This window comes from Hyperolius riggenbachi, chromosome 12, assembly GCF_040937935.1.
Source record: "Hyperolius riggenbachi isolate aHypRig1 chromosome 12, aHypRig1.pri, whole genome shotgun sequence".
Classification (NCBI taxonomy): domain Eukaryota; kingdom Metazoa; phylum Chordata; class Amphibia; order Anura; family Hyperoliidae; genus Hyperolius; species Hyperolius riggenbachi.
This window is the reverse complement of record NC_090657.1, coordinates 101301727-101328150: the sequence shown is the minus strand read 5'-3', so window position 1 is coordinate 101328150 and position 26424 is coordinate 101301727. Positions and strand designations below refer to the sequence as shown.

The 26424-nt window shown below is 43.1% G+C and overlaps 1 protein-coding gene across 1 annotated transcript in view; it reads right to left on the bottom strand.

Annotated features, from left to right (window-relative positions):
- The window catches only part of CASC3 (CASC3 exon junction complex subunit), a 71653-nt gene that overhangs the window by 39038 nt on the left and 6191 nt on the right, over positions 1-26424 (bottom strand). Inside the window, exons 2-3 of the mRNA XM_068264313.1 lie at positions 11584-11611; positions 9003-9040 (exon numbers count right to left, since the gene is read on the bottom strand). Of these exons, the coding sequence (XP_068120414.1) occupies positions 9003-9040; positions 11584-11611 (66 nt within the window). The remainder of the gene's footprint in view (positions 1-9002; positions 9041-11583; positions 11612-26424) is intronic.

Here is a 26424-nt window from a genome sequence, read left to right as displayed (position 1 = left end):
ACAATACATCAGGGTGGGTAGTAAGGGTGCTGTCCTTCCGACTCCTGGAAAAGACCTTACCGTAAGTAAGTTTTGTCTTTCCAGGACGTCTCAGGACAGCAACCCTGAGATGATAAACAAGACATAATTAGGGAGGGATTACAGCCTGCAAAACTCTTCTACCAAAACATAAGTCAGAGTTAGAGGTTAAATCAAGTCTATAATGCTTAACAAAGGTATTGTGGCTTGACCAGGTTGCAGCTTCACAGATTTATTAATAGTAGCCCCTGCTCTCTCTGCCCAGGAAGTAGAAACCGCTCTGGTTGAATGACCTTTCGCTAGCCCTGATAACTGCTTGCCCTGGTGCAAGTAAGATAAAGCAAAAGCTTGTCTGATCCATCTTGCAATAGGTTTCTTTAGATGGCTGCTTTCCGGCAAAGAGAACCAACAAAGCATTGGACTTCCTCCAATTCTTGGATCTCTGAAGATATTCATTCAATTAGACACCTTCTTAACACCTAGACAGTGCAACCTTTCTCCTTTCGATTTGATGAATTACTGCAAAAAGATGGTAAAAAGATCTCTTGAGATCTATGGAATTTATATACAATCTTAGGTCAGATAAACGTTTGTACATTTGATCAATAGTAATAGGTCTTCTTGTTCCTTGGTAATGCCCATAGCCCTATGCATAGCTTCAAATAACTCATTCATAAATTCTGTGGAAAAACGAATTTCTGAGACTTAACGCCTTTACCCTCAGATGCGTCTACTTCGCCCTGTGGTAACTCTTCCAATAATAGATATCCACTCTCCCTTTAGACATCAAATTTATCTGAATCAACCTCGACTCTCTACCTCTTGAGGAGATCTGTTAGGAGGATTGAGAAGGACCATCAATAGGTGCATCAGAAGTAGAAGGGGTAAATGTCGGTGTAACATCTGAATTAGAAAGTATGAAAGCAGATTCTTCAATTTCTTTAATAGCAAAGGACATCTCTGATCTCAACCATCCCATCAAATCTTTAAGCTATGTAGGGGATTCATCTTTTACTACCTTTTCAGTGCATAATTGACACAGGTGTTCTGCAGAATCAGGCATACGGTCACTGCACATTTCCTAGATTTAGACACCGCTTCAGAAGACACTGCATGCTTATCAGGTTTGACAGCTTAGTCTTATCCAACTTGCCATTCTTGGAATCTGTTTTAACAGCTTCCTAACAGTTTCAGTAGCTGATATCCACTTTTACATGAGAAATCTATTCCTTTTCACAAATGGATCCTCATCAGGGGGCTCTGTATGTCTAATATTGTGGTGAAGCCCCTCCCACAGGAGACTGAGGACTATTTTCCTGGCAGTTTCCGGTCTGTGAACCTCGTTGCATTGTGGGAAATAGCGGTTTACAGCTGTTTCCAACTGCCAGAACAAGCAGCATGTACTTCCAGCTACATCACCTGCCAACAGTAAAAACGTCACCATCTGATAAATGTCAGAATGTAAATAAAAGAGAGGGAAGCTTTTAAAATGGGCAAAAGCTGACTACATTTATACATAATTATTGTAAAAATGAAGAATTTTCACTGGGAGTTCCTCTTTAAGTGGAAGACAACACCCACCGCTATGATAGCTCTAGGCTAGGATCACAGTGGATAAGTTTATAATGCATGCATAGTAATGCAACAGTGTGAACTGCACTGGAGACCAGACATGGCCTTTTTACAAATCTGCATGCCGCTTTTTAGAATAATGCGATCAGGTACAACCCCGCACTGTGCACAGACCCATAGATTTATATGGGCAGTGAATTTCCCTGCTGAATAAATCTGCCACACGACTGAGCACTGCCCTTTGTGCAGATTCAACAATTCCTTATAATACTGGAAAAATCTACTGTCCACATTGCTTAAGATTCCAGAATCTTGAAACCCTCTGCTTTACATTCACCTTTGCCCGAATATAGAGAGGGGATAAAACATACAGGGGAAATTACACTCTAAATACTAAGAGTGTATCTCACTGAAAAATTGTCAATCTCTACAGCCAGTAAAGGTTTAAGTGCAGGCTTGACAAATCAAACAAAATTCAAAACAAATGCAATGCAGATCTGAAACCAATGCAATGCAGATCTGAAACCAATGCAATACAGATCAGAACAAATGCAATGCAGATCTGAAACCAATGCAATGCAGATCTGAAACCAATGCAATGCAGATCTGAAACCAATGCAATGCAGATCTGAAACCAATGCAATGCAGATCAGAAACCAATGCAATGCAGATCAGAAACCAATGCAATGCAGATCAGAAACCAATGCAATGCAGATCAGAAACCAATGCAATGCAGATCAGAAACCAATGCAATACAGATCAGAAACAAATGCAATACAGATCTGAACCAAAGTAATGCAGATCTGAAACAAATGCTATGCAGATCTGAAACAAAAGTAATGCAGATCTGAAACAAATGCTATGCAGATCTGAAACAAATGCTATGCAGATCTGAAACAAAAGTAATGCAGATCTGAAACCAATGCTATGCAGATCTGAAACAAATGCAATGCAGATCTGAAACAAATGCAATGCAGATCTGAAACAAATGCAATGCAGATCTGAAACAAATGCAATGCAGATCTGAAACAAATGCAATGCAGATCTGAAACAAATGCAATGCAGATCAGAAACAAATGCAATACAGATCTGAACCAAAGTAATGCAGATCTGAAACAAATGCAATATAGATCTGAGACAAATGCAATGCAGATCTGAAACAAATGCTATGCAGATCTGAAACAAATGCTATGCAGATCTGAAACAAAAGTAATGCAGATCTGAAACCAATGCAATGCAGATCTGAAACAAATGCAATGCAGATCTGAAACAAATGCAATGCAGATCAGAAACAAATGCAATACAGATCTGAACCAAAGTAATGCAGATCTGAAACAAATGCAATATAGATCAGAAACAAAAGCAATGCAGATCTGAGACAAATGCAATGCAGATCTGAAACAAATGCAATGCAGATCTGAAACAAATGCAATGCAGATCTGAAACAAATGCAATGCAGATCTGAAACAAATGCAATGCAGATCTGAAACAAATGCAATGCAGATCTGAAACAAATGCAATGCAGATCAGAAACAAATGCAATACAGATCTGAACCAAAGTAATGCAGATCTGAAACAAATGCTATGCAGATCTGAAGCAAATGCAATACAGATCTGAACCAAAGTAATGCAGATCTGAAACAACAGCAATACAGATCAGAACAAATGCAATGCAGATCTGAAACCAATGCAATACAGATCTGAAACAAATGCAATGCAGCTCTGAAACAAATGCAATGCAGCTCTGAAACAAATGCAATGTAGCTCTGAAACAAATGCAATGCAGCTCTGAAACAAATGCAATGCAGCTCTGAAACCAATGCAATGCAGCTCTGAAACAAATGCAATGCAGCTCTGAAACAAATGCAATGCAGCTCTGAAACAAATGCAATGCAGCTCTGAAACAAATGCAATGCAGCTCTGAAACAAATGCAATGCAGCTCTGAAACAAATGCAATGCAGATCTGAAACAAATGCACAATAGATCTGAACAAGTTTGAAACAAGGAACTCCTTGAAACTACCCAGAGATTCACTTCCTGAAAATTTCCATAGATTGTCAATCCCCATCGCTGCAGTTCAGGGTTGACAAATCATCTTATTATAACCCTGGGGAAGCCTATTGCTGCAATGGCAACAATTCACCTTCACCTCCTGCTTTGCACCCACTGCTAGATTGCATGGACACAGAGGACAAGAGAAAGTATAAACTTATACCAAGGAAACATCACTCTAAAATCAACCATGTGAGTGTACATCCCTTCAACGATTGGTCGGTATCTACAGCTAGCATAGGTTTACTGCAGGCCTGACCAATCAAATGGGAAGCAAATGACTCCTGGCAACTATCATTGCCCTGCAAGTTTCCATTAGCTCACTAGATTATAGAGGAAACAAGAGAGAGGGTAAAACACACAGGGTGAAAAATCACACTCTAATGTGAACTATATGAGTGAATATCCCTGCTGCTGGAACAAGCTTGGAAGCTCTTGTCTGTGATCCCATCTTTCCAGCATAGGGGAGAACGTCAGGAACAGTACCATTTCTTATGCTGTCTAGTTCTCCTATATTGGACTCCCCCACCAGCACCAGTCTCCCGACCATGGCTTGTGGCCCAGGGATTTCATGCATGAGCAGTGCTGCCAAGAGGACATCCATCCGGCCAAATAAACTCAGCATCTATTCCTCTTGGGTGTTTCAAGGATGGAAACCAAGTTAAAACTGAGGAACCAGGGGAGGGTGCTTGATAACCCTCAAATAATAGCCGGTATAAAGGCCTTATAACAGAAGACACATACCAGAGAGGGAGTGGAGCTTGACTCCTCAGAACTATGGGAGCAAGAGCCTGCGGACGCTTCCATGGTCAGCATACACAAGACTGACCAGGATGCACAACCCTTGAATAGGTCACCTGAAGGTTTCCGCTCAAACATAATGAAAAGGTTTGCTTTACCTTAGAAATCCACCGCATTACTGAGCAGACTAGCTCAATCAGCGGCTAAATGCGGCGAGATGTCCGCTGGGATGCACGCCGAGCCATGGAAAGCATTCTACTTCCTCCTTGGTCACGTAATGCGGAAGTCACATATCCCTCTGCGCGCGTCCTTCAGCGGAAGCCGTTCCGGCGTGTAACACAGACTGGGGGAGAAGCCGATGCAGACATCAAGCACCCGCGCTGGCTCGCCTGACCAGCGCTGACATAGGGGACACTTTTATGCCGCGGCTCCTGAAATCTATCATGGTTGGCCAGCTCTCCCCACACAACCAGCATCCTGCTGGACAGGAAAACAACTGATGAGGGTAAGGGAATGCTGCCTTATGTAGGGTGCCTGCCTAATCAATTATGTTAATTCTTTTAACTAGTATCCTGTCCAGTTGGAAATGGAGGGAGACAAGTCTCAGGGTTGCTGTCCTGAGACGTCCTGGAAAGAGTATTTATACTGACTGCTATCTGAACTCTTGGGAAGTCAACCACCCTTGCTTTAACTGCTCTGCGACCGCCTAACGCAGATGGGCGGTTGCAGAGTGGCTCCCCCAGGACCGTCTAATGCCGATTGGCATCAAGAGCGCTGGGCAGAGATTAGGAATGTGCGCATCCCCGCTGAGTTATGGAGCTCGTCTCCATAAACAGCCTGCCAGCCACGAATGGGGGAAAAAAAAAAAACCTGTTTTAGTTTGTACAGCTCTGCGATCTAGCGCAGTGCTGTACAGGGGACAGCTTTGTCACTTTGCTGTCCACTCGAGTGGCTCACAATCTGATCCCTCTCATAGAGGAAGAGAAGGTGGGAGGATACAATTTAAAACAAATAGCCATTTTTATAAAAACAAACAAAATGTATTTAAAAAAAAAAAATCAATATCGCAGCAGCAATCAGATCCCACCAAGAGAAAGCTCTGTTGGTGGGCAGAAAAGGAGGCAAGATTAATTTGGCTGCCAAGTTGTATGGCCGAGCAATAAACTGTAAGGCTGGGTCCACACTAGGCACGGTTGCAGGACGGAGCCTGCGGTCCGTGATCCTGGAAAACCTGAACGCAAACGGATCCATGCTGCCCTTTTGCAGCATACATTTCTGATCCATTTACATTTTTTTCATGGGTCAAAAAACAGATGGAGGGGGTTGCAGGCAGGACGGGGGTGGAAGCGGGCAGCAGGGGTCATTTCCCCCCCCCCCCCTTCAATTGGGTCCCCCATCCCCGATCCCCCTCCAGCTTGTTTCAATAACTTAAATAATTTAAAATAAATCTTATCTATCAATGAAGCAAGCGGTGAGCTAATGTAGCAAGCGGCAGCGAGCGGGGAACTTACTTCCTTGCGTCCCATTGCTGCCGCATCATTTCCTGTAATGCCATCCTCTGTTGTTCATTGGATGGCATTACAGGAAGTGAGTTCTTTTAATATATTACTTAAGAGTCTAATGTAAGGCTCTCTGTTAAGGCTGCCATGATCGGCGAGTGTCTGTGGCAATAACTCATTCACACTCCTGTAATAATTGCAGGGGGCAGAATTTCAAAACTCTATCAGCAAAACCTCCATGGCAGTTTTTTTCTAAAGCTGTGGCCACTCCCACCTGTCACCTCAGCCCGCCCCAGCTCGGCAACCATGGCTCAACAGACTGCAGCCAACTGAGGGCAAACCACAGCTATGTAGGTAGGAGTGGCCAGAGCTTCAGAAGACTGGACAAAAAAAGGCAATGACGGTCTTGCTGATGGAGGGGGAGGAGTTTCAGACCTTCAGATTACGGGTATGCGGGTGAGTTATTGCCGCCGACACCAGTCAATCCTGGCAGCTCTACACACAAAGCTTCACATTACGGGCTCTTTCATCCTAATATATTTACACTCTTGACCCACTTGAAGGGATAGTGTGCTGGTTAAGGGCTCTGACACGAGAGACCAGGGTTTGAATTTTGGCTCTTCCTGTTCAGCAAGCCTGCACTTACTCAGTGAGGCAAGACTCCCTTGTGGTGCCTATACACGGTACAATAAAAATGTTTGATGTTTCTGTTTATTCAACCAAAACTATGGAATCGAGAAGAATCTCTTTTAGATCAAGAACAACAGAAGATTATCCCATTTTTGTCAATAAAAATCCGATCGGACATTTTGGAAAAATATTTATATTCAATCTAATGGAATAATCGAACCAAATTAATAAAAAAAAAATTGTACCATGTATGGGCACCATAACTCCCTATAGAGCGTGTCCTAGTGGCTACAACTCTGGCGCTTTGAGTTCATGAGGAGAAAAGTGCAATATACAGTGGTTTGCAAAAGTATTTGGCCCCCTTGAAGTTTTCCACATTTTGTCATAACTGCCAGACATGAATCAATTTTATTGGAATTCCACGTGAAAGACCAATACAAAGTGGTGTACACGTGAGAAGTAGAACGAAAATCATACAGGATTCCTAACTTTAAAAAAATAAAATAACTGCAAAGTGGGGTGTGCGTAATTATTCAGCCCCCTGAGCCAATACTTTGTAGAACCACCTTTTGCTGCAATTACAGCTGCCAGTCTTTTAGGGTAAGTCTCTACCAGCTTTGCACATCTAGAGACTGAAATTCTTGCCCATTCTTTGCAAAACAGCTCCAGCTCAGTCAGATTAGATGGACAGCTTTTGTGAACAGCAGTTTTCAGATCTTGCCACAGATTCGCAATTGGATTTAGATCTGGACTTTGACTGGGCCATTCTAACACATGGATATGTTTTGTTTTAAACCATTCCATTGTTGCCCTGGCTTTATGTTTAGGGTTGTTGTCCTGCTGAAAGGTGAACTTCCGCCCCAGTATCAAGTCTTTTGCAGTCTCCAAGAGGTTTTCTTCCAAGATTGCCCTGTATTTGGCTCCATCCATCTTCCCATCAACTCTGAATAGCATCCCTGTCCCTGCTGAAGTGAAGTACCCCTAGAGCATGATGCTGCCATCACCATATTTGACAGTGGGAATGGTGTGTTCAGTGTTAGTGTTGTGCAGTGCAGTGTTAGTAAAAACAAGGAACACCAAGAGCCCCAATAGTGTAATATGTACTGGCAGGTTTGATCCCGCTTCATCAGGCAATAACAACGGAGCAATAGCATATGTGGTCAGTAGAAGAGCCAGGCACCTCTAACAGAGGTGCCTGGCTCTTCTACTGACCACATATGCTATTGCTCCGTTGTTATTGCCTGATGAAGCGGGATCAAACCTGCGAAACGCGTTGCATATTTGGAGTTCATAAACAAAATATATTGACTGTGTTTACTACAGTCGTTGTGTGTCTACTTGGAGGAGGTAAGTCCACCACTACCTCCTCTATTTACCAAGAATTTGGTTTTTAAGCTCATTTAGCTTCCTTTTATCCTTTTGGCGCCTCTGTTCTCCTGCATAATAGTGCAGTGTTAGTGTTGTGCAGTGTTACTTTTCCGCCACACATAGCGTTTTGCATTTTGGCCAAAACGTTCCATTTTGGTCTCATCTGACCAGAGCACCTTCTTCCACATGTTTGCTGTGTCCGCCACATGGCTTGTGGCAAACTGCAAACGGGGCTTCTTATGCTTTTCTGTTAACAATGGCTTTCTTCTTGCCACTCTTCCATAAAGGCCAACTTTGTGCAGTGCACGACTAATAGTTGTCCTATGGACAGATTCCCCCACCTGAGCTGTAGATCTCTGCACCTCATCCAAAGTCACCATGGGCCTCTTGACTGCATTTCTGATCACCGCTCTCCTTGTTCGGCCTGTGAGTTTAGGTGGACGGCATTGTCTTGGTAGGTTTACAGTTGTACCATACTCCTTCCATTTCTGAATGATCGCTTGAACAATTCTCCGTGGGATGTTCAAGGCTTTGGAAATCTTTTGTAGCTTAAGCCTGCTTTAAATTTCTCAATAACTTTATCCCTGACCTGTCTGGTGTGTTGTTTGGACTTCATGGTGTTGCTGCTCCCAATATTCTCTTAGACAACCTCCGAGGCCATCACAGAGCAGCTGTATTTGTACTGACGTTAGATTACACATAGGTGCACTCTATTTAGTCATTATCACTCATGATCAGGCAATTTCTATGGGCAACTGACTGCACTCAGACCAAAGGGGGCTGAATAATTACGCACACCCCACTTTGCAGTTATTTGTAAAAAATGTTTGGAATCATGTATGATTTTCGTTCCACTTCTCACGTGTACACCACTTTGTATTGGTCTTGCACGTGGAATTCCAATAAAATGGATTCAGGTTTGTGGCACAAGCTCATGGCTGGCATTTACAGACAAGCAGGATAGGGCGTGGGGCGTGCACTAATTAACCAATAAAACAATAAATCTTAGTATTCTGCAGCTAAAATCATTTTGACTAGCTGAATTTTAAGAAACCCACCCTACACGCCATGAGAAATATACTTCAGTGCTATTTTACAGACACTAGTCTAAGGATACCCACCTCAGACTCCTCGACACTTTCGTAGTCTGACAGCACCGCTGTAAATCAAGCAGACAGAAATAAATGGACTGTATAAAAGCAAGCAAGAATAAAGTACTTAGCCATTTTTACACAGTCATGAGCACGCTGGATGACATCTCAGTGGAGCTGCAGCTGCAAAGCTGGATGACTGTAAAGCCAAACTCCGCTGTCCCAAAAACACACAAAAGGCCAATCACACAGAATGAATGGACGTTTGTCCATTCATGCGACCGCTGTCTCATTCTGACACAACCCATTCAATAAGCCTGAAAAGCTGACCAATAGGATGGAATGCGGTCCAAAGACCCAAATAAATGTATCAATCCCTCTCGTCACAATTAAAGAGGAGCTTTAAATCTGAGTGAGCAAATAAGCATGCAAATTTCCACAGATACGAAAATGAAAGAAAATCAAACTCAATAGCTGCTGTTTCATTTACTGACTGCCAGCTAATTAATCAGTAGCCACTGTGTTAGTGTGGCTCAGTTTGCATGCTTACTCGAAAGCTCAGCTCTACTCACCATGTGCGTCTTGCTCTCTGCCCCCTATCAAACCTCAAGGGAACCTAAACAGAGGGATATGGATGTTTCCTTTTACACAATACCAGTTGCTTGGCAGCCCTGCTGATCTCTTTGGCTGCAGTAGTGGCTGAATCACACACCTGAAACAAGCATGCAGCTAATCCAGTCCGACTTCAGTCAGAGCACCTGATCTGCATGCTTGTTGAGGGGCTGTGGCTAAAAGTATTAGAGACTACTAATATTTTAAAAGGAAAAATCCATATCCTCTGTTTAGGTTCGTTTTAAAGCACACCTTAAAGTAAGAGGAATAAGAAGGCTGACATTTATTTTTAAACAACACCAGTTGCTTGGCATCCTGCTCATCTTCCATGTCATCAGTAGTGTCTGACTCACACACACACACACCTGAATCAAGCTTGCAGTAAATTGAGTCAAATTTAAGCTAAACATCTGATCTGCACGCTTGTTTAGTGTCTATGACAAAGTATTAGAGGGAAGTGATCAGCAGGACAGCCAGGCAATATGCATTGTTTAAATTAAATATGGCCAACTCTATATCCATCTTACACATCGGTTGTCCTTTTAACAATTCAAATTGCCTGGTTGTCTTGCTGATCCTCTGCCTTCATGCCTTCAACCTACAGAACCTAAACAAGTTCTGACCCAAGTCTGACCCGATTAGCTGCATGCTGCAGCCAAACCGATCAGCAAGACAGGCAAGCAACTGGTATCGTCTAAAAAACCCTAAATCTATTACATGAAGCCCATTGTGGGCTACAGTACCATTTATGGAGTATTCTGGCAGTGCTCGTTGTCATAGTTGTAACCCCCCTCCCCCCTTTTATTCCCTTGTCCTTATAGCTCAAGCGCCTGCCGGAAGTTCCTCTGAGTGTCGCAGAGCAATACTGAAGTGCACTTCCTTTCTCTTTGCTTGCATTGTTTGGAGTTTGTGCCTCCGCAGTTCCAATTCACATGCGATAGCGAGGGGGTGCTTCCTGGTTTTCATATTCCACTGGAGTATTGCACCAAACATGAAGACCACAGGTTACTGGGGGAGGGGGACCCCAAAGACAACGAACACTGCCAGGATAATTCATAAATTATAATGTAGCCCACAGTAGTATACTGTAAAAGGAAATAAATATGGCAGCCATCATATGCTTCTCACTTTAGGTTCTCTCTCTTTCTAAGACTGGCCATACACACACATCGAAACTGCCAGTATTCTACTGCACCAACATATCCAAACGTTTGACTTTTGATAGCTTTTGTGCAGTTTATTGAAAGTCTGATCAGACATGCTGGAAAATATCTGTACGAGGGAGCCAGGGCAAGAACAGCAGGGGATCGATAGCCAATGGCGTTATAAATGGTGTATGTACATTCCAAAATCATAGACAGCATGCACAATGGTAGATGGGAGGCATCATAGAAAATACGTGTTTACACTGCAGAAGATTGTAAAGAAACTTTCATTGGAAAGGCTTAGGTGCACTTGGGGTCGAATACAAAAAAAGTGCATTTTAACTAATCGAACTTATAGTTAAAGCGGATGCGAGATGAAAAAGTAACTATAACAAGTAACTTGTCTATATAGCTTATCTAAAGTTTAGATCGTTTACACAGCATATCTAACTGCCAACAACTTCAACAGTTTATGATTATTTATTGCTGTGATACAATGAGGGCAGCCATGTTTTGTTTGTCACACTACACTGAGGCAAGCTGATAGCATCTCCAGCACTCAGCCTGTGGAAAAATTTCACTCCCCCCTCCTCCTCTCTCCTCCTCCTGCCCAGACTAAGCTCCCATAAGCCCTTGCTACCTGGGACTGAGTGCCAAGGCTCTCTGAAAAGCTGTGGGCGAGGCTTGTTTAGTTTATAGGGAATTAGAGTATTAAAACAAAAAAGTATTTGGCTTGAGGAATGCCCTATAAACTATATGAAAGGAACACAATTATGCAATGTGTAAAAGTTTATCTCGAATCCACTTTAACATTAAGTTACAGTTCAGAATTAGTTTTAAGATTGGACACTTACCATCCCCTTCAATGCCATCCTCACTTTCCTTCAAAAGACAAGAGAAGAGCAATTAATAAGGTAAAATGCAATTACCCTTATCCACACCAGTGCCAATATACGTCTCCTGGTGCTATATCATGTGTTCTCCTTCCACTGCGCTCACAAGCAGAGATGGTCAAGAAAATGCAAATAATCCCATCCTGCTATTCTAACGCCAACTGTACGGAGCTTACAACTGGGCTAATCAAATTCAACAGGGAATGGATTTCATTGGCCCAAATGCAAGCTACATGAAGTGTTCAATAAATCTGCATGGAAGCCAGATTTGTGACTCATTGACTATCTCTAATCAAGTCCATACAGCACAAGATTGTTATGTCCCCTCTGTATTGGACAGCAACAGAAGTAATTAGTCAAGGGGTTTAGGCTGCTACCTAAAACTGTTACCATAATAGTTGGACGCATGAAATCGCCCAAAATGGTGACGCATTACTATGGAGGAGGAGCAGACGTGTGCCTTCAGAACTTCCTATCCGCTTGGCACTCTGTTACAATCACACTGGGAGATCAGCCAGGTAAGCATTAACAGTTCCTTTCACTGCAACAAAGGGGCCAACCCCAACCCCTGAAAAACAACCCCACACCATAATCCCCCTCCAACAAACTTTACACTTGGTTCAATGCATAGAGACAAGTACGGTTCTTCTGGCATCCATCAATCCCAGACTCGTCCATCAGACTGCCAAACAGAGAAGAAAGATGTCATTCCAGTGAACATCTTACTTCTTAGTAATAGAGTTTAGTGGCGGCGTCATTTACATCACTGCATCCAATACTTTACATTGCAAACAACCCTTGGAGCTCTCTTATTTTGAAATCCCCCCACTCTGAGGCTCATTTCTATTGGCTACTATGGACAGAGTTCTCCGTACTATTCTTGCAATAGGAAGCAGTGCAGCACGAGTAGTGTGCCTCATCACACCATCACTAAGAGTTTAGCAGCAGTATAAATATTCATGTTTAGCATGTTTATTAATAGATCTCTCTGACTCAGTTCTGTCAGAGAAAAGAATACAGAATAAAGGTGAAATCCTCATACCATGAATACAGACAATGATACAAATCTTACTGGGCTTTTGACCTTGTACTATCCAAAAAGGAAAAAAAAAAAAAAAGAAAGGAAAATGGTTGAAATTACACTTATACACACTCGTTTTTCAGTGTTTGCATGGGTTCCTCCCACATTTCAAAAATACAGAAGGGCCAAAATAATTGGCCTTGGACAACAATAGGAATGGAAACATAAAACAATGACTGACTATGGATTGTGAGCTCACCCGATGGACAGTAGTGGCATGACTATACAGTATACACCGTGTAAAGCACCGTGGAAGAGATAGATAGATATATACAGTGGTGTGAAAAACTATTTGCCACCTTCCTGATTTCTTATTCTTTTGCATGTTTGTCACACTTAAATGTTTCTGCTCATCAAAAACCGTTAACTATTAGTCAAAGATAACATCATTGAACACAAAATGCAGTTTTAAATGATGTTTTTTATTATTTAGTGGGAAAAAAAAACCTCAAAACCTACATGGCCCTGTGTGAAAAAGAAATTGCCCCCTGAACCTAATAACTGGTTGGGCCACCCTTAGCAGCAATAACTGCAATCAAGCGTTTGCAATAACTTGCAACGAGTCTTTTACAGTGCTCTGGAGGAATTCTGGCCCACTCATCTTTGCAGAATTGTTGTAATTCAGCTTTATTTGAGGGTTTTCTAGCATGAACCGCCTTTTAAGGTCATGCCACAACATCTCAATAGGATTCAGGTCAGGACTTTGACTAGGCCACTCCAAAGTCTTCATTTTGTTTTTCTTCAGCCATTCAGAGGTGGATTTCCTGGTGTGTTTTGGGTCATTGTCCTGCTGCAGCACCCAAGATCGCTTCAGCTTGAGTTGACGAACAGATGGCCGGACATTCTCCTTCAGGATTTTTTGGTAGACCGTAGAATTCATGGTTCCATCTATCACAGCAAGCCTTCCAGGTCCTGAAGCAGCAAAACAACCCCAGACCATCACACTACCACCTCCATATTTTACTGTTGGTATGATGTTCTTTTGCTGAAATGCTGTGTTACTTCTACGCCAGATGTAACGGGACACGCACCTTCCAAAAAGTTCAACTCTCGTCGGTCCACAAGGTATTTTCCCAAAAGTCTTGGCAATCATTGAGATGTTTTTTTAGCAAAATTGAGACAAACCTTAATGCTCTTTTTGCTTAAAAGTGGTTTGCGCCTTGGATATCTGCCATGCAGACCGTTTTTGCCCAGTCTCTTTCTTATGGTGGAGTCGTGAACACAGACCATAATTGAGGCAAGTGAGGCCTGCAGTTCTTTAGATGTTGTCCTGGGGTCTTTTGTGGCCTCTCGGATGAGTTTTCTCTGTGCTCTTGGGGTAATTTTGGTCGGCCGGCCGGCCACTCCTGGGAAGGTTCATCACTGTTCCATGTTTTTGCCATTTGTGGATAATGGCTCTCACTGTGGTTCGCTGGAGTCCCAAAGCTTTAGAAATGGCTTTATAACCTTTACCAGACTGATAGATCTCAATGACTTTTGTTCTCATTTGTTCCTGAATTTCTTTGGATCTTGGCATGATGTCTAGCTTTTGAGGTGCTTTTGGTCTACTTCTCTGTGTCAGATAGCTCCTATTTAAGTGATTTCTTGATTGAAACAGGTGTGGCAGTAATCAGGCCTGGGGGTGACTACAGAAATTGAACTCAGGTGTGATAAACCACAGTTAAGTTTTTTTTTTAACAAGGGGGGCCATGTAGATTTGGAGGTTTAAAAACCATCATTTAAAACTGCATCCTGTGTTCAATTATGTTATCTTTGACTAATAGTTAACGGTTTTTGATGAGCAGAAACATTTAAGTGTGACAAACATGCAAAAGAATAAGAAATCAAGAAGGGGGCAAATAGTTTATAGTTTTTCCACATCACTGTGTGTATATATACTTCATGAGCAGGCTCTTTCTTACTAGTTCAGCTATATAAATTACCTTCTGATAAGAGTCCACTAATATCCCTGAGTAGCAAGGAGATTTTAATCAGCCCATTTTAATTGGCAGGTGCCTTTCAACTGCAATATCATGTAGGTGAATGGCAGTGTGTGTATCCACACGTGTCATAGTCTGAAATGCGGTGGGGGTATCTACCGGGCTCAAATGCGACTCCGTAGTGGGGTCGCCCAGTATACACCATACAAAGCACTGGTAGAGACTGGTTATTATCTCTGGTGCATTGTCTACTGGTTATTTCCTGCTGAGTAGAACAATGCCTAATCGCTAGGCAGATAGATAATTTCCAACATTTTAGAAATTATCTATCTGGCAGGTAAATCTGGTGCCGAGAATACACGGTACGATTATGCCGCCGGATCGATTCCGCGCTCGTCCCCGCGGGCGATCCTCTTATCTTCTGCTCGTTTTACTTATCTTATCTTGGAATAGATGCGGCGGGTGATCGGACAGGTCGGAAATTATCAATCGAGCTATCTAATGGATCAATCGAGCGGTACCGTGTATTCCCAGCATAACGGAAAATCTAACAGAAAATTGTATGGTATGTACCTAGCATAATGCCCATGTCAATTACTACCTAGCTGATGCATAAAAGCAGTTAACAGGTGGTGAATTAACCACTCCACAGAAACAGCCCTCACCAAAGTAGCCAATGATCTTCTCACAGTTAAATCCAAAGGCAATTATTCCATATACGCATCCTTCTAGATCTGTTATCAGCATTCAACACTGTCGACCACACTACTCCTACAGATCCTTCCATCTATAGGAATAAAGGACCTCGCTCTCTCCTGGATATCTTCCTACCTCTCTGGAAGGTCTTTCACTGTTTCTTATTCAGATCAGGCCTCCTCTTCACATCCTCTGTCTGTAGGGGTACCTCAAGGCTCTGTCCTCGGTCCCCTCCTCTTATCCATCTACATGCACGGTCTTGGTAACTTAATCACCTCATTTGGTTTTCAATACCACCTATATGCAGATGATACACAACTGTACCTCTCGGCCCCAGGCCTTAACTCCCTCCTCACACGGGTTCCCGACTGCCTGTCCGCTATATCCTCTTTCATGTCATCTCGCTTCTTAAAACTTAATATGAATAAAACTGAATAGTCTTTCCACCATCCCTGTCCACCTCTTTGCCTGATATTACAATAAACACGGCTTTAACTTCAGTTCCTAAAGCACGGTGCTTAGGGGTAGTATTTGATTCTTCTAGCTCATTTATTCCTCACATTAACTCCCTAACCAGCTCCTGTCATCTCCAACTCAAAAACATAGCACGTATCCGACCTTTTCTCTCCCATGACACAACCAAAATGTTAGTACATGCTCTTATTATATCTCGATTGGACTATTGCAAAATATTGCTTGGTGGACTTCCAACTAACTAGCACCGGTCAATTCTGTACTGAACTCTGCTGCTCGACTCAATTCATCTCTCTTCTCGCTCTTCCTCTGCTGCTCCTCTCTGTCAAGCTCTTCACTGGCTACCAATTTAACAGAGGATTCAGTTCAAACTCTTAAACCTAACCTACAAAGCTCTCCACAATCTCTCTCCCCTGTACATCTCACTAGTCTCCAGATACCAACCCAACCGCAATCTCAGATCTGCACACGAGCTTCTTTTATCCTCCTCTACATTACCTCCTCACATTCACATGTACAAGACTTCTCACGTGCCTCACCCCTCCTCTGGAATGCCCTTCCACAGTACATCCGCCACTCTCCCACCTTTTAAATCTTTAAACGCTCCCTCAAAACCCACCTTTTCCGACAAGCATATTCTCTAGCTTAGGCCATGCACCCACTTAATAACCTAATTACGCACTGCCTGTACATATACTGTATACTTCCCCCACCTCTTGTTTCCACCCCATTCCTTTAGATTGTAAGCTCGCAAGGGCAGGGCTCTCGCCCTTTTGTGTCATGGAATGTTATTAATTTAATTGCTTGCACTCTGTTAGACATTTATACATTTTAGTCATCATGTTAAATTTGCTATGGTAATCAGCAGTTCTGTATTTTGTATCAGTGTTCATATTTGATGTATATCATTGTCTGTGTCATTATGTATCCCTTGTTTGTTTTCTTACATTGTACAGCGCCACGGAATATGTTGGCGCTTTATAAATAATAATAATTAAACTTCCTGTGTAAAAGGGGTCTTGTGTTAATTTAAAAATATAATGAATGGGCAGGGGCACTGGATAGGAAGAAAGGCCCTCCCAAAGAGATGTTTTGCCGGGCAGCTGCAGTATTTAATTTGTTTAGCTCAAAGCTGCACAAATTTGCATACAACTTTGATCATTGTAGAATTATAAGAATTTCATTGACCGCCCCTAACTACAAGTGGTTGCCTTTTTGGGGTCCTGAATCCTGTGATTATGACAGGTGGTGTTTGTCGTCTTTTTTTCTCTCTTGGAGAAATAATAATTGTCTCCTCTGATTAGTTTACATATCTTGTAGATACAATATCTTGATAGTATCACAGTGTTCTCCCCAGGAAATTTTTCCAGCCGGGTGGCATGAAATAGTAGCTGGGTGGCATGAAAAAGTAGCCAAATGGGGCGAGATGAGAATGCAGGGCCAGTGCTTCTGTGAGCAACTCTGCTTACAGCATAGGAGGAGGTGAGCCGATGACAGCCGGGTGGTCACCAAAACTAGCCGGGTGGAGCACCCGGCTAAAAGAGCCTGGGGAGAACACTGTATCAGTTTAGTCCCATTACAGCAGCAGGGCTATTGGTAGAGGTTGATGCCACCTTTTCCAACTACCTGTAGGACTTCACTTTCCGCGAACCCTAGCAGTGACGGCTCTCTGCCAATATCCTGCTGATATTAGGGACCATCAATGGCTGATGTCTGTTAGCAGTTCTGCTGGTTATCAAGTGACAGGGGAAACAGTGGAATGCCAGTTACTAAATCCCGATACACACATCCAAATTTGATTAGCCAATGTTGACCAAATTAACTTTCATTTAGTATTAGAGCATTCTAGAGAGATATATATAGAAATACATACTACAGTCCTGGCCAAAAGTTTTGAGACTGTCAAAAGTATTAGTTTTCACAAAGTTTGCTGCTAAACTGCTTTTAGATCTTTGTTTCAGTTGTTTATGTGATGTACTGAAATAGAATTATAAGCACTTCATAAGTTTCGAAGGCTTTTATTGACAATTACATGAGATTTATGCAAAGTCAGTATTTGCATTGTTGGCCCTTCTTTTTCAGGACCTCTGAAATTCGACTGGGCATGCTCTCAATCAACTTCTGGACCAAATCCTGACTGATAGCAGCCCATTCTTTCATAATCTACCTTCCTTTGAAGTTCATGCAATCCGTCTATACTCTCCCTCTAACCTCCAGATCGCAATAATCTACCGCCCTCCTGGCCCTGCTTCCTTCTTCCTAGATCACTTCTCTGCATGGCTCCTCCAGTTCCTGTCCTCCGATATCCCTACCATCATTATGGGCGACTTTAACATTCATGTTGACACCAACAATTCTGCCGCCACTAAACTTCTGTCACTTACTTCCTCCTACGGCCTGTCTCAGTGGTCCACTGCTCCAACTCACTAATGGTCATACACTTGACCTCATATTCACTCGTCTCTGTTCTATCACTGATTTCACTGATACTCTTCTCCCGCTCTCTGATCATAACTTACTAAACTTCTCTCTCTCCTCCTCTCTTCCTACCACCCTGCCTCAAGCACGCTCATATACACACAGGAACTACCGCAACATAGACATGCAATCTGTCTCTGATGCCTTGGCACCTCTCCTCACACAACCATTCACTGACCCTGACTCAGCAGCTGCACATTATCACTGCTCAATCACGCAAGTCATGGATGAAATCGCACCCCTCACCAATGTCCGCCCACACCGTGTCAGTCGCCAACCCTGGCTGACCAAAGCTACTAAACAGCTAAAGGGGTTGCTCTAGGGTAGCTGAACGCCATTGGAGAAAAACTAATACTAATGAGGATTTCATTACTTACAAAAAAGAGTTGAACAAGTTTAAAACCGCCCTCTCTTCTGCAAAACAATCATACTTCTCCCTCATATCCTCCCACTTGCACAATCCAAAGCGCCTGTTCAGTACTTTCAACTCCCTTCTCCGTCCACCCCCTCCTCCATGCTTATCAGCTGAAGAATTTGCAACATACTTTACAGATAAAATTGCAAAAATCCGTAGTGTGTTTTCCACGCAGACATCAAACTCCACCTCCACTCCTCTTGTTGACTGCTCTCTTTCCAGTTTCTCTCCACTCTCCGAACATTCGCTCTCTTCCTTTATCTCCAAATCCCATCTAACCACCTGTTCGTTGGATCCTATCCCATCACATCTCATTCCACAGCTATCCACATCCCTCATGCCTGCCCTAGCATCGCTGTTTAACCTATCCCTCTCCACTGGAATTTTTCCATCCTCACTCAAGAGGGCTGTTGTAACATAACTACTTAAAAAACCATCTCTAGACCCCACCGAACTTGCTAACTCCCGCCTAGTGTCACTTCTTCCATTTGCATCTAAATTACTTGAACCCCACATTCATGCTGAACAATGTCAATATTTATCTGCAAATTCCTTGCTTGATCAGTTCCAATCTGGCTTCCGGCCAAACCACTCCACAGAAACAGCCCTCACCAAAGTAGCTAATGATCTCCTCACAGCTAAATCCAAAGGCTATTATTCCATACTCATCCTTCTAGATCTGTTATCAGCATTCGACACTGTCGACCACACTCTACTCCTACAGATCCTTTCATCTATAGGAATAAAGGACCTCTCGCTCTCCTGGATATCTTCCTACCTCTCTGGAAGGTCTTTCACGGTTTCTTATTCAGATCAGGCCTCCTCTTCACATCCTCTGTCTGTAGGGGTACCTCAAGGCTCTGTCCTCGGTCCCCTCTTCTCCATCTACATGCACGGTCTTGGTAACTTAATCAGCTCATTTGGTTTCCAATACCACCTATATGCAGACGATACACAACTGTACCTCTCGGCGCAAGACCTTAACTCCCTCCTCACATGGGTTCCCTACTGCCTGTCCGCTATTTCCTCTTTCATGTCCTCTCGCTTCTTAAAACTTAATATGAATAAAACTGAACTAATAGTCTTTCCACCATCCCTGTCCACCCCTTTGCCTGATATTACAATAAATGTTAACAACACGTCTATAACATCAGTTCCCAAAGCACGGTGCTTGGGGGTAATATTTGATTCTTCTCTCTCATTTACTCCTCACATTAACTCCCTAACCAGCTCCTGCCATTTCCAACTGAAAAACATAGCACGTATCCGACCTTTTCTCTCCCATGACACAACCAAAATGTTAGTACATGCTCTTATTATATCTCGATTGGACTATTGCAATATATTGCTTGGTGGACTTCCAACTAACCGACTAACACTGCTCAATTCTGTACTGAACTCTGCTGCTCGACTCATTCATTTCTCCTCTCGCTCTTCCTCTGCTGACCCTCTCTGTCAAGCTCTTCACTGGCTACCAATAAATGAGAGGATTCAGTTCAAACTCTTAACCCTAACCTACAAAGCTCTCCACAATCTTTCTCCCCTGTACATCTCCTCACTAGTCTCCAGATACCAACCCAACCGCAATCTCAGATCTGCACACGAGCTTCTTCTATCCTCTTCTACAATTACCTCCTCACATTCACGTGTACAAGACTTCTCACGTGCCTCACCCCTCCTCTGGAATGCCCTTCCACAACACATCCGCCACTCTCCCACCTTTGAAATCTTTAAACGCTCCCTCAAAACCCACCTTTTCCGACAAGCATATTCTCATGCACCCACTAAATAACCTAATTGCGCACTGCCTGTACATATACTGTATACATCCCCACCTCTTGTTTCCACCCCATTCCTTAAGATTGTAAGCTCGCAAGGGCAGGGCTCTCACCCTTTTGTGTCATGGACTGTTATTAATTTAATTGCTTGCACACTGCTAGACATTTATACATTTTAGTAATCATGTTAAATCAAATTGTAATCAGCAGTGCTGTATCTTGTGTCAGTGTTCATATTTGATGTATATCATTGTCTGTATCATTATGTATCCCTTGTTTGTTTTCTTACATTGTACAGCGCCACGGAATATGTTGGCGCTTTATAAATAAATAATAATAATCACTTCTTTGAGTTTCTCAGAATTAGTTGGTTTCTGTTTGTCCGCCGCCTATTGAGGAATGAAGTTCTCAATGGGATTAAGATCTGGGGAGTTTCCAGGCCATGGACCCAAAATGTCAACGTTTTGGTACCTGAGCCACTTAGTTATCACTTTTGCCTTATGACACGGTGCTCCATCGTGCTGGAAAATGCATTGTTCTTCACCAAACTGTTGTTGGATTGTTGGAAGAAGTTGCTGTTGGAGGGTGTTTTGGTACCATTCTTTATTCATGGCTGTGTTTTTTGGCAAAATTGTGAGTGAGCCCACTCCCTTGGATGAGAAGAAACTCCACACGTGAATGGTCTCAGGATGCTTTGCTGTTGGCATGACACAGGACTGATGGTAGCGCTCACCTTTTCTTCTCCTGACAAGCTTTTTTCCAGAAGCCCCAAACAATCGGAAAGGGGCTTCATCGGAGAATAGGACTTTTCCCCATGCGTTTCTTTGCTGGTCGTGGTTACCATGGTTAACAATAGAAGATCAATGATTTCAAGCATCACTCTCCCTTTAACATGTCAAGTCTGCCATTCTAACCCAATCAGCCAGACATAATGATCTCCAGCCTTGTGCTCGTCAACATTCTCACCTGAGTTAACCAGACGATTACTGAAATGATCTCAGCAGGTCCTTTAATGACAGCAATGAAAAGCAGTGGAAAGTTTTTTGGGGGGATTCAGTTAATTTTCATGGCAAAGAAGGACTATGCAATTCATCTGAACACTCTTCATAACATTCTGGAGTATATGCAAATGGCTATTATAAAAACTTAAACACCAACTTTTCTAATTTCCAATATTTTTGACAGCCTCAAAACTTTTGGCCAGGACTGTACAGAGAGAACTACACAGTCTGCTCACACTATTCACAGTCTGTTGAGCCTCATACAACATGAAAGTAACAATGTTGGTCAGTGATCGGCCAATCAAAATTGCAGGGCTGTGGAGTCTGAGTCTAGGCAATTTTTGGGTACCTGGAGTCGGGAGAAAATGCATGATGTTAATTTATGCAGTGGCAATTACTTGTGGATTCTGCTCCCCCTAAGGCGGGTATGTCAAACCGGTCCTACGAGGGCCGAGATCCTCACACATTTTTGATACAGCTCAAATTAATTGATGGGTCTGAATCAGGAAAGGCGTGGTCCATCAGGTAGAACACATTCCTCTCTTTCTCAGTCCATCCTAAACACTGGTATGGATCTGGCCCTCCAGGCCTGGAGTTCGACACATGTGCCCTAAGGGGTTGGAACAGAGGTTATGCATTGCAAATGAGCCCTACTTTAAAAAGGTGGTAGGAAACTCAGCATTTCCTCTTTGCTCTAAAAGATTATTTACATAATAAAATCTACTACCACAAAAAGTAATAATAATTGTAGCAGAACAGTATTCAAACAGTTAAACACAGCACTTCATTCTTCAGTGAAAGCTCCTTGCTTAACTGGGCAGCTCCTGGCCACATTGGAAGTGGTGATAACATTATCTTTTGTTTACATTCATTTGTCAGATACATTTAGTAAGCATTAGTAGTGTAGAAAGGGAGCTCTATGTGGTCACTTGATATAATTTAATATATAAATACAGCAGCTATGCAAAACAATGCAAAGGCAGCTTCCAAAGCACATAAATTGTACTTAGGGAATTTGTAGACAGACTATATTACTTGTGCACAAAAGCAAATATGATAACTGTATAGTTAAGTTAACAAACAAGGATAACACATTTTTATTGAATGTTATGTCCACTATTAAATATAGGTAGAAAGGATGCAGAGAGGCACACTCGTCCTAGTGATAATTTCAGGTGCAAAACCTAGGAAGCTAAGCAACATCCCAACTAATATCCAAGTAGTAGAAAGGTTGGTTAGCACACCAGCTTCTCAATGAGCAAAATTTAATAAATCACATGTCAACACTCAGGTTAACAATTGTTTCGGGGCCACAAGGGGCCCCCTTCATCAGAACAGTGCAGGTCTGCACTGTTCTGATGAAGGGGACCCCTTGTGGCCTCAAAACAATTGTGTAACCTGAGTGTTGACATGTGCTTTATTAAATTTTGCTCATTGAGAAGCTGGTGTGCTGACCAACCTTTCTACTACTTCACTATTAAATATATTTAGTTTTATGTTCCAATATGTCCCGGGGCAAGGGCTGTAATCTTCTGAAACATAACAGCAGGCTATCAATTGTGGCTAGAGATGGCCAAAATATGCTAATAATTTGGTCGCTGGCAATATGCGGTGCCCACTGCTACAACATGGAGGGGAAATCATAACCGAGAGTTTGTACAGTAGCAGGGCGAGATGATTTTTAGCCTTACCCTTGCCGATACTAAACGGACTCTAATTCTACCCCATGAGCAAATTTAGTTTCAACTGTATGCAAATTGGAGAAGGGCCAATCAAATGTACAGACATGGTAAAGGTGATAAATGTCACAGTGGAAAATGTAGTTCTTTAAAATGTACAAAAAATGATTATTGAATGAAAGGTTGATATGCAGGAAGGGTTTTCTATCCAACCAACTTCTTCGACATAACAGCAATCGCTACAGGGGCTGATCCGCCTGCACAGTAACAGTAATCGCTACAGGGGCTGTTCCATGTGCACAGTAATTGCAATCACTACAGGGGCTGTTCCATGTGCACAGTAATTGCAATCACTACAGGGGCTGTTCCATGTGCACAGTAATTGCAATCACTAAAGGAGCTGATCCATGTGCACAGTAATGGCAATCACTACAGGGGCTGATCCGCCTGTAGAGTAACAGCAATCACTACAGGGGCCAGGGCTGTGGAGTCGGTCCAAAAATCCACCGACTCCAACTCCTCAGTTTAGGATTCCACCGACTCCGACTCCTCTAATTTGCATATTACAATTTTGTTGATTAAAAGTATGTAACATGAAATTCGTCTCTTAACTGCCAACGCTTAGGAATTTTACAAGACGACTGAAGTGAGAAGGATATGTACACTACTATATTTATTCCCTTTAGACTAAAACTAGTCCTTGGTAAGAGTACTTGTAAAAGGTACAAACCGGAACAAAGAACATCTATCAGGCCCTAGGCAATGTAAGTGTGGGTACATTTAAGAATGATGTGCAGGTACTCTGCAGGGGAATGAGGAGATTCTTCCTCTATTACACATTCTTCATGCACAATCTGAACAAGGTTTATGGGTGACAGACAACACCTCTGTGTTCAATGTGCACAGCATTCTCAGTGGATTCCCTTCGGTGGGGAGTGCATATGTAGAGTATAGTACTACTGTGTAACAAAGTAAACCTGAGACAGATGAAATTAAAGTTTTATACATACCTGGGGCTTCCTCCAGCCGCCTTCAGGATAATCAGTCCCTCGTTGTCCTCCTCCACCACCTGGATCTTCTGCTATGAGTCCAGGTACTTGAGCCAGTCGGGCGTAGTGCGCATGCACACACTCCGCCGCCAGGAGCATACTACACCTGTGCAGCACTATTGCGCAGGTGCAGAATGTTCCTGGCTGTGGGAGCGGCATGCGGCCGGACAGCGCTGACTGGCTGAATTACCAGGACTCATAGCAGAAGATCCGGGGGGTGGACGACAGGGAGGGACTGATTAGCCTGAAGGGGGCTGGAGGAAGCCCCAGGTATGTATAAAACTTTACTTTTCATCCGTCTCAGGTACCCTTTAATTTGTAGTCACCAAACCAAATTTTAACAACATATCAAATTATTTGATTTCATCAGCAAAGGGAGTGCATACATTTGCATAAATCAGCATCAGTGCAGAATTATTTCCATCTCATTGACCATCTCTATTAGTGACACAGCTACACATCAGGCTTTATTCTTACAGCATAGATGTTATTTAGTATATATAAGAGATTCCTGTGTACACACATCATATATACAGTCACAATCAGATGTGTATATCTGACCTTAAAAATACGGGGACTGCTTTATTGAAGCAGCACAAGTAACTAATTTTGATTGGTTTATTTCATTTTTTTAGACTAAGCACAGCTATTACTGTATATATACTGTATATATACATTATTTTTAATGACTATTATCTGAGAAATAGAACATTTTATCATATTTTCTATTTTAATTACAGTTACAAATTCATTAGGAGTCGGAGTCGGTGCATTTTTTCCCGACTCCGACTCCAGGCACCCAAAATTGCCCGACTCCACGACTCCGACTCCACAGCCCTGACAGGGGCTGATCCGCCTGCACAGTAACAGCAATCGCTACAGGGGCTGATCCGCCGGCACAGTAACAGCAATCGCTACAGGGGCTGATCCGCCTGCACAGTAACAGCAATCGCTACAGGGGCTGATCCGCCTGCACAGTAACAGCAATCGCTACAGGGGCTGATCCGCCTGCACAGTAACTGCAATCGCTACAGGGGCTGTTCCATGTGCACAGTAATTGCAATCACTACAGGGGCTGTTCCATGTGCACAGTAATTGCAATCACTACAGGGGCTGTTCCATGTGCACAGTAATGGCAATCACTACAGGGGCTGATCCATGTGCACAGTAATGGCAATCACTTCAGGGGCTGATCCGCCTGCACAGTAACAGCAATCACTACAGGGGCTGATCCGCCTGCACAGTAACAGCAATCACTACAGGGGCTGATCCGCCTGCACAGTAACAGCAATCACTACAGGGGCTGATCCGCCTGCACAGTAACAGCAATCACTACAGGGGCTGATCCGCCTGCACAGTAACAGCAATCACTACAGGGGCTGATCCGCCTGCACAGTAACAGCAATCACTACAGGGGCTGATCCGCCTGCACAGTAACAGCAATCACTACAGGGGCTGATCCGCCTGCACAGTAACAGCAATCACCACAGGGGCTGATCCGCCTGCACAGTAACGGCAATCACTACAGGGGCTGTTCCATGTGCACAGTAACAATCGCTACAGGGGCTGATCCATGTGCACAGTAACTGCAATCACTACAGGGGCTGAACCATGTGCACAGTAACTGTAATCACTAAAGGGGCTGATCCATGTGCACAGTAATAGCAATCACTACAGGGGCTGTTCCACGTGCACAGTAACTGCAATCACTACAGGGGCTGATCCATGTGCACAGTAACTGCAATCACTACAGGGGCTGAACCATGTGCACAGTAATAGCAATCACTACAGGGGCTGATCCATGTGCACAGTAACTGCAATCACTACAGGGGCTGATCCATGTGCACAGTAATAGCAATCACTACAGGGGTTGATCCATGTGCACAGTAATAGCAATCACTACAGGGGCTGTTCCATGTGCACAGTAACTGCAATCACTACAGGGACTGATCCATGTGCACAGTAATAGCAATCACTACAGGGGCTGATCCATGTGCACAGTAATAGCAATCACTACAGGGGCTGTTCCACGTGCACATTAACTGCAATCACTACAGGGGCTGATCCATGTGCACAGTAACTGCAATCACTACAGGGGCTGATCCATGTGCACAGTAATAGCAATCACTACAGGGACTAATCCATGTGCACAGTAACTGCAATCACTACAGGGACTGATCCATGTGCACAGTAATAGCAATCACTACAGGGGCTGATCCATGTGCACAGTAA